Source organism: Toxotes jaculatrix, chromosome 8 (genome assembly GCF_017976425.1).
Source record: "Toxotes jaculatrix isolate fToxJac2 chromosome 8, fToxJac2.pri, whole genome shotgun sequence".
Taxonomy (NCBI): domain Eukaryota; kingdom Metazoa; phylum Chordata; class Actinopteri; family Toxotidae; genus Toxotes; species Toxotes jaculatrix.
The window spans coordinates 3,679,532-3,691,915 of NC_054401.1; the positions used below are offsets into that span (position 1 = coordinate 3,679,532).

At 43.1% G+C, this 12,384-nt stretch overlaps 1 protein-coding gene across 3 annotated transcripts; it reads right to left on the reverse strand.

Annotated features, from left to right (window-relative positions):
* Nucleotides 1-279: 279 nt before the first annotated feature.
* Nucleotides 280-12,211, reverse strand: mios (missing oocyte, meiosis regulator, homolog (Drosophila)). 3 transcript variants are annotated; one of them, XR_005894459.1, is made up of 13 exons: nt 12,096-12,211; nt 10,467-11,319; nt 9,853-10,342; nt 9,574-9,672; nt 9,142-9,396; nt 6,955-7,124; nt 6,291-6,356; nt 5,969-6,127; nt 4,561-4,713; nt 3,402-3,606; nt 3,002-3,131; nt 2,377-2,525; nt 280-1,919 (listed from the first exon to the last, which is right to left on the reverse strand). XR_005894459.1 is itself a non-coding variant. In XM_041045104.1 (12 exons), the coding sequence occupies exons 2-12, from the start codon at nt 11,283-11,285 to the stop codon at nt 2,435-2,437; spliced, it is 2,631 nt and encodes an 876-aa protein (XP_040901038.1). In that variant the 5' UTR covers nt 11,286-11,319; nt 12,096-12,211; the 3' UTR covers nt 280-2,434. The 3 variants fall into 3 exon arrangements, 2 of the variants coding, with proteins under 2 accessions (XP_040901038.1, XP_040901037.1); XM_041045104.1 differs by having other exon boundaries at nt 280-2,525; nt 3,002-3,125; XM_041045103.1 differs by having other exon boundaries at nt 280-2,525.
* Nucleotides 12,212-12,384: the final 173 nt, after the last annotated feature.

The following is a 12,384-nucleotide window of genomic DNA, read 5'->3' on the forward strand; positions in this document are numbered from 1 at the left end:
CATTTGGATCTACATAATGTGCTTAATCGCTTTTTACAGAATGAACAATGACAAGTCCTCCATCTTGAAACCAGGGCTTGTAGAGAAGCCCTGGTGTCAAAACCGAGTGTTAAGATCTTCATTGTTTTAGTTTATACTGAGCTGTAGATTTGTGTAATGTTGTTTGATTGTCAAGTAATTCACACACAAACGTGGGGAAAGGTAGTAATATTCTGTCAAACTTGTCAGTACATCTGATGATTAGTTTCTTTTTAATAGACTGATTGTTCTGTGTATAAATGTCTGAAAATAAATAAAACAACATACTAACAGTCAAATTGCTTGTCAGACAACACTGAATAACCCAAATATATTGAGTTTACCATCACAGAAAAGGGAAAACAGTCAAATTCATAATTTGAGAAGATAGTACCTAGTTTAGTTTAGAATCTGCTACTATTTTGACAATCAAATAATTGTTTTTCAAGCAAAAATAGTGACAAAATGCCAAATATTATCTGGCTCCATCCTCTAAAATTAGAGGTTTTTATGCTTTTTTTGTGTTTTAAATCATAGTAAACTGCACATCTGTTGGCAAATCAACAATGGACATCTGAAAACATCAGTGTAGTATTTATACTTACTTATTTTTGTTTAACCTCGTCTAATGGACCTTTTGGAGACTGACGCGTCAACTGCCCTTTCCAAGATCAAGAATCAGTATAGATGGAGCTTTATGGACTGTCTACATCTGAGGCCCAAATTGTATTGTTTTTGCTAGTGTCTGTCCTCCAGCCTGCATTGAAGGTCTGTGATTCTGTGGGAGTTCCCATGGGAGAAAAATGTGTGACTCAATGCGTTTATGCAAAGATCGAGTACACACACGGCAGAAAACCCACGCCATCTGTGTCTATGAAACATGATAATATAAAAATAAACCATGTAAACGCGTGGAAAACACCCCATTCAGCAGTGCTTCAATTTGTCAGTCGGAATTTATTTAAAAGGCAAACACAAGAAACACTGAAAGGATGAAATTCCAGCCACTCTGTTTTTCGGGACGCTACAAGGCTCGCCAATTTGTCAGCTCCACTCCAAAATAGTTCACAAAAGGGCATGCAGGCCTATAAAACCTCCCACACCGGGAAGAGATCCTGGTGAAAGCAGCATACAGTAGCTCCTGTGCCCCCCCACCCCAGACTCCTCCTCCCTACTCCATGACTAAGTGATTTAGCCGGCTCTGGTGCAGGCCGCCTCTCACTTACAATGCCTCCCTGGGTTAGTGACAGAGTGGGGAGGGTGGCAGAGAAAGAGAGAAAACCCATTTACAATGCGGCTTACACACGGCAGTCCCCCCACAGACGGCGCCCATCCTTGGATTGATGTGTGGTATGCATAGTTTTTGGGTGCAATTTGGGTACCAGAGAGAGGGAGAAAGAAAGAGAGGGCAAGTCTGTGTATGTGAGGGTGGGGTGGGGGGGTGGGGGTGTACGGTGCTCCGGCTGTCTGTTCTCTCGCCCTCTCTTTGAGTCAATAGTGTTCCGGCAGCTGAGGTTCTTTATGAGGGGAACAATCTGGAGGGTCTTGTCAGAGTGCCAAGCAGCTGCTGTTTTCTGGGGAGCTTCTTTCATGGGCCACAGGCCTGGAGTGGGCTGGTGAATACAGATGCACCCTCCCACCCTCCTCCTCCTCACCCACCACCCCCCTCCTCCTCACCCACCACCCCAACCTTCTCCAATTCCTCAATCCCCCCCCCCCTCCACCCAAAAAAAAAATCACCCCTAACACTGGAAGCCCTCCTGCACAATGCCAGATGAACAGTGGCACAGACGAACATGAAGAGAGCAAGAGAGTTTTGTTATTGTGCTCTACACGCCGCTTCGTCGCCTGGGGTACCATCCTTCACCCCGAACTATGCTTTCATGAGGTATGTGAAGATCCTTTCATAAGACAAACACAGACGTTAAATATTGTATTAAAACACAAGCGACAACTTATAGCTCAGACATATTGGCACCTGTGTTCACATCTTTACAACCTGATGCGTGAGTGGACATTTGATTTTTTTTTATTAGACCTTAATAAAACCATAAGCCTGATTCAGGTTAGACTGGAAGAGGGTGATTACAGCAGAGCCTCTTGTATTTCTCCTGAGTGGGATTTTCATTAGCAGAGCAGCGAGTTTGCATTTGCTCCCTTTCTGTCATTGCTTCAGTTAGTTCGATCAGTAACACACACTGCCTCCCTTCTTCACAGAGGGCCCTGTTAAGAGGTTACATTCACTAGGCTATAACTTAACAGTACTTCATTCTATTGAAGCAGCCACTTCAGAGAAGGACACTGCTGTCACCCTATGTCCCTTGCCCGTTTGTCGGTGTGGTGAGTGCAGCAGTGAACCTGCAATGGTTGGCTTTGGGCTGGTGTTTGGCTTCAGAGTCCGACAGGCTCCTCCTGTTTAGCTGCTGTCCGAAGGCACCAGGTTCCCTGTGGTGTCCAGCTGCATGCATTTACACGTACAAGCCGACACTGGGCACTCCGTGTGGTCTCTGTAACAGACACACGGAGGTCAGTTTAGTGACAAACAACATGTGACATTTGACCATGAGAATACAGAAGAAGCAGGTCAGTGTACCGTCCATTCATTAGATGGTATATTCTGAAAATCAAAAACATTTTATGGATTGTTTTTTTAAATTTGCCTTCCCAGAAGAATGCATATCAAAGCATTTTATGATGCACAAAATGGCTGGCAGGATTTCTGTACTTTTATTTGGTGGCCCAGAAATAAAACAAGATTTCTAATTAACACAGGAATTACAGATGACCATACAATAATCGGAAGGCATCCCTCCCATCCCATTTTGCATTTTGGTCAATTTTTAATGACAGGCCTCGTTTTCTGTTGTTTGATTTTAATAAGGATGAGAAATCAGTTGAACAGAAGGTTTATGGACCGCGGCAGTAACCATGTTCACGTGTCTAAAAATGATCTATGCATGTGCAGCGTCCAGTGGAGTCCCACCTGAACCAGCTGAGCATGTGGCCTGCGTGGCCGCCGTGTCGACAGTTGTGACACCAGGTGAACCAGTTGTTGAACTGAGCAAGTTTGTTCTCCCTTGTCAAGTCCACCTTCTCATCCGACTTCCCTGTTCCTGCCAAAAACATATTCATCCATAAGTAAATATTAACAATCAATAAAATCTGTCAACGTTGGTATGAGTGATATCACAGCGATGAGGAAACTGGACTGGCTGCTGCACTGCCAGGTGCAACTGTCCCTAAATGCTGATCAAAGTCCACATTTTCTCCCCTGCAAGTGCTCAGTTAAGTATTATAGCCACTTAAGCTGCACCAAGATGTGTTCCTGTTACTGGAAATGTCAGCTGAGCATCTGTTGACACACTCCACACACAGCAGTCTACCTGGGCAATTGGAAACAGGTGTGCCCATGTTCATGAGGCAGAGGGCACAGCGTGGCAGCGGTTTCCTGCAGCCAGGGCAACTGGTGACTTTTGATTTGGTGGGCGAGCCGCTGACGCCATACTGGCTGAAGCCGCGGCCCTGGTGAGGCATCGCCGAGCAGCTGTAGGAGATGGACTTCCCACAGAAGTTGCAGCTCACAAACACCTGCCGCACAAGAGCAAACACAAAGGTCAGTCGATTGGTCAGTTGATAAGGACGAGAGAACGTGAAGGTAAAACCAACAAGCACATGCTCACCAGCTGTCTGGATTTCATTTTTTAGGGGGGAGACAAAGATAAGTATGAGATAATACAGCAATAATCCCAGCATGTTTAACTGTGATTATTGGAATGTTAGGTAGTGCCAAGTTTTGTTTGCAGCACCAAGGTACTCATAATCACGCATAAAAAAAAATTTTAGTACGAGGCTTTATAAAAAGTCTGCTAAAGTAGAGCATGTGTAGCGTCTGGAACAGATTTCTCCAACGTAAAAGGTGAAAACTAACTAACTCCCAAGATTTATGATGAGACTTGGAGAGCAGAGCTGTGGGTGTTAAGCGCCTGGCTGACACTCTTCAGCTTGCTTGGCACAAATGCTGTGCTGTAATAAACAGCACAAGCGTCCTGTTTTGTTATGAGGGTAGTAACGTCTTAAATGGCAAACAGACAGACTGCTTTGCGTTTTCCAGAGCCATAACACATGTCAACACTCTGTGATGCCGTTTTACTGAGACGACAAACAAACCTAACCAGTCAAACCTAACCTATAATAACTGACACTATCACAGACAAGTATTTATGGCTGCAACTTATGCAACTTATTTTCATTAATAAGTAATATGGTTATTATTTTTTGATGAATTATTTACTCCTGCTGTAAAATGTAAGGAAATTGTTTTTTTTTTTTTAAGTTTTAAAAAATGATTATCACAATTTCCCAAAGGAAAGAAGACGTCTTCAAATTCTCACAGTACAATGATATTAAACAGAAAATTCCTCACATTTGAGAAGCCAGTGAATGTGACTCATGATTAGCAATGCTGCCATTTTTTTTGTCCAACAAATCATTAGTTGTTCTGGCAGTACAGTTATTGAAAAGCTCTCCCCCGACATTCGTTACCTGGGCTAACGGTTTGGAGCTGGGGTCCAGTTTGCCTCTATGGATGTCAAACTCTGCTCGTTTGTGCCAGAATCTCCACGCATCCAGCAGGTTGCGGTAGTTTTCTATCCAGCACTGGACTCGAGGGTCCTTCAACACTTCACCTGGGGAACCCTATTGGGAGAGAGTTTTTTATGCTTAGGCCTATTTCATACTTTCACTGTAGTCTGGGTACAGCATGGGAAAGCAAGCCACAGAAAAAAAGTGTAAAGTACTTGAACTGGTGAACTGCGACCTGTTTCCACTAGGCTCACCCTTCCAGCGTCTTCCTGCACCCATCCCTCTGGGGGAATGTGTACATGTTTGTGTATATGTATGTAAAGAATATGCTTTTACTGCACTCTATTCAGGAGCAGGTCAGAGCAGTTAAAAAAAAAAAAATCAAGCAAACCACAATCATTCTACAGTTACAGTTGTTCAAAGTTACAGACCTGTTCCCCCACTTTAATTTCGTTATTTTTTTTTTTTAATAGAAACAAATGCATGAGTGCAAACAACTCCACTGAGGTTTGCTTTGTATTGTTATAGGAGGAGGCAATTATGGTGAGAATTACAATTGTAACCTATTGGAAACGAAGAGGCATGTTTTAGCATGTGTGCTGATTTCTCCACAGATACAAACAGTTTCTTTTTTCCTTTGTTGCAGACTTGTATTTAGTTCATTTAGGTTGCTCATTAAACCTTGTATTTTGTAGTTTTAATCAGAACTCCCTTCGCGGTTTGCAAAGTTGAAAAGCACCAAATTTTTACAGGAGCGATGGACCCAGACGTGTGTATTCAATATTTTTCTGCTTGTTTGAGTCTTACTTTGATTAAACTTAAGATAAAAACTGATCCACATGCAATACTCAAATGTACATTCTGTGTTGCGCTGTGACAGGTTATCCACACACAATATACAATAGCCTGTTTCTTTTTGTAGTTTCTTTTGTAGTAGAATGAAAAAACTGTTGTTGTTGTTGTTGGTGCCTTAGAAAAACCTGTTTGTGTTTAAGAGGCCCAAATCCAAGTGTTTGAATTAACTGGGTACTTGTTTAATTTAAGTGGATTATATTATGTGTCAGTGTTATTTATCTGGCAGGTTTGATAGATTTAATTCTAGCACCATATGTTGAATGACTAAAATAGCCTGGCACAGTATGAGGCACAGTAGCCTCAGTTTGTGTACCTCTCTTCACCTGAGGAACTGATTATTATGAGATCACACAAAGTCATATTTAGAGCTGAATACTTGAGCTATTGTCACACAGCCAAATATTGTTATGGACAGATTTGGCACACAGGCCACAAAATACCTGCTCCAATCATACTCGGTGTGAATGTGCCTACAAAAGTCATTCGTTTGCATAAACTGTCTGTATTTCTGTACCCTCAGCATGCAGAAGCTGGCAGTCTGGACATCTCCAGTGTGGTCCACATAGCTCTCCATAAGATCCACACCATCTTTACTCAGCCCCGTCAGCAGGATGCCCTCAAGGTTGCCCGCCTCCTTCATCTCACTGGTCAGTTTGTCGATGTAACGAGGCAGCTGCAACCAAATACCCAGAGAGATCCAGCATATCAAACACATCATACACTTCCAACAGATTTCAGTGGGACACGGTGTGACAGGGTATGGCATATTCTGAACTACAACATAGTTTTATCAGGACATAATCTGCTGTTAAAGGCTTGACTTTGCAATATATTACCTGCGCGTCGCTGAGAAACATACAGGCAAAGGCGACTCGGTCCCGCACAGCGACACTGCTCTCATACTGAAACAGAGACAAAGAATTTCAACCTGTCATTTTTGGATCACGTTTTGAAAAAAGTTTAAATTTACAAAGCGCCTCTGATATTCAGCACGTAGAATATGAGGCTCGTAATGCTCTGCTCTGTGACACAGTTCAACAGGAAACCAATTGACACCTAATCAATTTTGAAAACCAAGACGGCAAGAAACAAAGGCAAAGTGACTGACTAAATAGTGTTATCATGGAGTCATCGCGTTTGGCCAGGAAAAGGTCTAAAGAGATAAATATAAGCGACAGCTGCTGGTGCCAGAATCTGATGCAACTGAAGAAGGAAAAAGCAGAAACACACACACACTGGCTTCTGGGCACCGGTTCATTTTTGGTGTAGACTTTTTATGACTTACAGTGCGGAAAAATGACGGAAATGTAAAACACATCTCTTCCTCTGCACCTGAGGAGTTTTACCTACCTCTTCATCAGTGCTAAAAATACGTAAAGGTTTTTATGAAGTGAAAACAAAACGGCTACTGTTAAACGAGAAAAGATTGCCAATGGAATTTTTTTTTTCCCTATTCACTAACTAGCCTTCAAAGGTCTATGACATTTAGAGGTCCAGTACCAGCACGCCATCATAGGCTCCAGGCTCACTGGTGAGAAAGGCAAACATGACGCAGAGGTAGGGGTTCTTCAGCTGCAGCCTTAGAGAGCTGCACATCTCCCTCCACAGGGAGGACTTCTCATCGGTGTAACCCGACAGAGCCATGGCGACCACATTCAGGTTCAGGTCACCTGTGAATAACAAGAAGTCAGAGGATCATATTTCTTTACTGTCTGAGTCTTTAATGTAGGTGCAGCACTGTGGTCGAGCAAAAACGACATCTAAAGAGAAAGTTTTTTTTGTCACCAAGAGGATGAAGCTTGTGACACAATTGTTCAAGGGGATCTAGTTTGTTTGTCAATGAAAAATACACTCAGCTGTCAGTTTATTAGGTACACAGTTCTGCAATAAATCCTCCCTTCACGAAGGCTTGAATGTTCAGGTTTTGTTAAAACCATGTAAATTTCGGAGGATGTGGTCTTTGGCTAAGTGACAGACTCATCTCTTCATACAATACAGTACGGTTCAACAGCATCACAGACTGCAGCCTCCATAATGATCCTACAGTACAATCGACACCTCTTCAACATTATTCGCAGGACAGCTGAATTTGACTGCATCAGTTTTAGCTCCCTGTTTAGCTCCTAATAAACTGACAACTGAGTTTAAGTTCCAAGACACATGAATTACTTTATGAGGCCTTTGTTTAATGGTTAGCTCACATTAAAAACAACTCCATCTCTGTTAGGTAACGCTGCTGCCTTTGTCTGGGAGCAGCGCTCAAAAAGAAACAGATTTAAAACACCCTTCAAAAACTATGGTTAATGATTATGGTTAAAGCTACAGCCAGAAGTCACTTTTCTTTTTGAGAATTAGTCATAGACTGATAAATAAAAAGCTACAGTCAGGCAACACCAGGTGGAAACAGCGAGCACGACTGTGTCCAAAGGTAAAAGAAAAGTCCCCTAAATTTCCCAGTAAGTCTGAAGCTCACTAATTAACACATCAAAACCAAAATGTTGCTTTTTTTAACACCTTGTTTTTTGTACAGATTAAACAAATGAAAAATACTGTGTTAATTATTAAGCTTTAGTGGTGGGGGGTGGGTGGATTTTTTTTTACCTTTGGAAAGGCAGGGCAGCTGTATTCACCTGTTTTCAGTCTTAATGCTCAGCTAAGCTCAATATCACGAGTGACATTAAGCTTCTTACCTAACTCTCAAAAAACCAGAGAATATGTGTAATTCCAAAAAGGTCAAACTATTCCTTAAATATTAAACAAACAGTAAAATTTAAACTGTAAATTTCAGCAAAATTAAATAAAAATTCTTTTACTTTTTTCTGCAATAGTAACAAAGGCAGTTTAGAACAAATCCAAATGTAAATCTCTATATATAGAGTCACTGCAGGGTATAACCTTGTGGTTTTTCCTCAGTACTCATGTAAAACCAAACAGGCTGGGAACAGGTCAAACTGAACCACTATCAAACATGTTCATGTGATTAAGCGTACATTAAGTCAGAGCTGCTGTTTGAGGAAAAAAAAAATAGTACTGACGGCTCAGATGGTTACGTTGACACAGCTTATCTAATGAATCACCCTATCAGTCATGCTCAGGAAACCCTCATTAGAACACACAGCAGAAAAAACATTTGACCTACATTGGTGGAATATTTCTTAGTCAAGACGTGTGTAAACAAGAGCCTTCTCTCTCCACTTCCATTAAACCTCAGCGTGAAAAACACTGCAGCTGATACAGGACGAGTGTTGTGTGAAAAACAAGGTTCTCCTGCTTCTGTTACATTTTTAAAATTCCTTAAAACCTTAATTTCATGTGATTTGAAGGTTTTGGTTGATGTTTAACATAATTTACGTCAATTAATCTTGTTACATATCATCTTACAAAGGTTTTTATTCACAGAAATAAATATCAAAATATTATTAAAAGGCTTGCCAGGAAAAAAAAATCCCTTTATGTTGTACAATAACAGGTTTTCCACATTTCTGAGCAGTTTTTGAGCTGAATGCCCTAAAATGATGAGAATGGCTCTTCGTGCATTTCTCTACGTTAGGTCTATTGCACTCGTCAAAATCCTAATGTACATAAATTATATTAATTTATGTCAATTTACAATGACAGCACTACAGCAGCAATAATGTGTCTGATCTGATGCATTCCTCTTTCTCTCCACAGTGGTGCAGCGCTCACCATTCTCAGCAGTGGCTCCCTTGTTGAGGATCTGGATGGCCCGGCGGATGTCCAGGTTGAACAGAGCGACGGCAGCCGCCCGTTCCCACTCACGTTCCTGCTCCAGCGATCGCAGGAAGGTCTCCACGTCGATCTCAGGACCCCGGCTGATCCAGCCACAGAGCCGCAGGGCGAGGGAGCGCTCCTCGCTGTGATACCGTGGCACATCTGTCTGACGGTCCGAGCCGCTCCAGCACCTGCGGCTCTCTGTGGTGCCTAGGTGGAGGAAAAAGACATGAAAACATGAAACATGAACAGGAAATTTTGCAGGACAACACAAATCTTAAAATGGTTGCAAATACAGTTTAACCAAAGTCTGATTCTTCTTCACAAAGACCCCTTTACCATATTAAATTTTCGGGTGGTTACACAGTCTGTGTGTCCATTTCTTACCTGAACTTGTCTTGACAATGTTCTTGATACCAGAGTAGACAATAGACTGTTTGTTCCCCTGCAGCTTCAGCTCCATATCCTCTGCACACTGCTTCATATGTGATACTTATATAGGAATTTTAACCGACATGGCAACATAATGAAGGAACAAAACATGGCAGTGTTTCCGCTGCTGAATTGAAGAAACCCAGACATTTTCTTTTACAGTTTAAGAGTAGTTAAGTTAGTGCTGACTACAGAACACTGGCTTTTCCATCACTTCATAATCACAAAGGATATAGAACAGATCATACCACAAAGACTTCAGCTGGGGATCGTTCCCTCCAGCCAGCAGGTGGTTCCTCCACACCTGGACGGTATCGTGCCCATACCTGGACTGAGCCCTCTGCCTCATCTTAGTGGCGATGTCTTTCTCGATCGTGCTCTCCACTCCATCGGCCCCATCCTCGACACAGTCATACAAGTGTCTGCCGCACGCCCACATGAGCGACGTGGTGGAGCTCCAGGCCAGTGAGATGCGTTCAAACACGGTGAAGTCAGTCATGACCCGGTTGGCTGCTGACACCACCACCATGCGGTTCTGAGAGGACGGATGCCAAGCAAAGCTGCCGATCTGGCTTTCACACGGCTGCACACTTCGCTCGATGATGGTGGGCTCCGTCTCGTCGCCAATGGGTGTAGGAGTGTGTTGCATGTCATAGAGGCGGATGATGTTGCTGTCGCGTGTCAGTGTGGCCAGCAGGCCGGTTCGAGTTGGACACCAGGCCACCTGAAAATGACATCTCTTAATTAACCACCATTTTTTACCAATAAACTACATCTACAGAATATAAAAACACTTCTCACACCACATGAACATTAGTTCATCTAAACAAAATCAAAGCTCAAAATACCTTAGTGAGTGGTTTTGGCTGCTCAGTGAGCGTGAGCACAGGCTTCTCAAACTTCCTCAGATCCCAGATGGCCACCTGGCCCTCAAAGAAGGAAGCCACACGGTCATGGAAGTGTGGATCGACCGTCACCCCCTGGATGGCCTTGGTATTGACAAATGTTTTCTGGCTTGTGTTTCTCAAGTCAAATATTGCGAGGTTCCGGTGCATGCCAGCCAACAGCAGCTTTGGGTCACGAAGCAGCCAGCAGAGGGAGAGACAAGCATCATTCTGGCCCAGCTCATATAGGGGCTTGGTCACTACCGTGCTCGAGTCCAAATCCACAGACGAGAGACGAATCTTCTCAGCTGTTACACTGGCCTCTGGGGAAAACTTACTGCTGATGTCCCATATTAGAACAGAGAAGTCTGCTCTGTGCTTGTCCAGCCCAGCAGCCAGCAAGTTGCTGTCCACAGGGTTCCAGGCTAAAGTGTTACATTGGCGGGCGTGCTTGGGTACAAACTCCTTCCCCACCAGCTCCTTACACGTGGAGTTGTGGCTTTGACCCAAGCTGGTGAGCACCACTCTGCCGTTAGCTTGGCCCACAGCAAGCAAACACTCCGGCTCATGTTTCGGGTACCAGGCCACACATTTCATGTAAGGTGTGTCGGAGTTAATGGCTAGTAGAGTAGCAGCGGTTTCTTCAGAGAGCGGGAGCGTGCCCGCCTTGGTTTCTGCACTGCCCACAGGTCCAATACGGTACAGTCCCAGCTCAGAGTCACAGATGACATAGCGGTCAGGGTGGTGGGGAGACCACAGGATGTCCGGCTTTGAGCCACTCATGATTCAGAAGCAGCTAGAGGGATCTCAGAGGAATCTGCCTCAGGACAGGTAGACACAGAAATCAGCACACTCACAAACACTGGTCACAGTACAGCTATAATATACACAACAATTAGCCACGTTTTGGCAAATCATTCATAAAAACCGTACTTAAGGGTATGAATGGACAAATGACTGAATTATCATCTTCATGCCAGTGTTTACACAGTCTTTTAAAACACATACATACACATTACACACATGTTATCTGTCCTGTTGTTTACATCCTGATTCTACTGTATCTGCTCACTCTACCGTTTGGTTGTTTTAACTTAGATTTAAAAATCTAAATAAGGACGCAGCCTCGACATTAGCTTCTGCTTAGACGCCTTATACACGTTACATGTGTGTAATCTGTGTGTAACAGTGTTCAACTGTGTGGTCACCTCACTGCAATGGACGCCGGCTGGACTGTGCACAGAATTCACAACACTTATAAATACGTTAAAGATTAGCATGTAAACTAGTTAAACTGTTAATGTGAATCTGAGCGTTTATCCGGAGTTTTATCTCTGAAAAAGACCGTTGCAACGTAATTGTTTAAAATAAAAAAAAAGAGCCACGTTAAGTCAAAGACGTGTAATTTGCTATAAGATAAAATGTTAGTTGTTAAAAAGAAAGTTAGAAGTTTGTTGACATGCTAGCTAAAACTAAGCTAATGCTAAAGATCGAAGGGCGGGATAAAACATGACCGTTTAGCTAAAGGTGACCGAGCTCGCAGCCAAACGCAGTCACGATACTTCACAATAAAAACGGCGGTCTACTACTTACACACATACAGGAGGTTTAAATGAGCGACCGAGTTACGACCCGACATACACATGTCGCACAGGGACTCAACTTTGAGCCCGACAGATTGTTGTGTGTTGCACCAAAACACGCCCGTGCTGTCAGGGGAGCCAGCTACTCAAAGTTCCGGTTCCGCTTGGGAGGCAGTTGACCACCAGAGGGTGCCGCAACCAAAATTAAAATGAAGACACATACAGAAAGGAGAGAAACAAAGTACAATTGAATCCACTCTCAATGACACACAGATCATCAGAATATTTTACATGATCGA

Coding starts and splice junctions, on each gene's coding strand:
- mios (XM_041045103.1), bottom strand. CDS start 11,285: ATGAGTGGCTCAAAGCCGGACATCCTGTGGTCTCCCCACCACCCTGAC. Junction 4,714..5,968: donor CCAGCTTCTGCATGCTGAGG/GTACAGAAATAC, acceptor CTCTCCCAATAG/GGTTCCCCAGGTGAAGTGTT. Junction 3,607..4,560: donor GCTCCAAACCGTTAGCCCAG/GTAACGAATGTC, acceptor CTTGTGCGGCAG/GTGTTTGTGAGCTGCAACTT.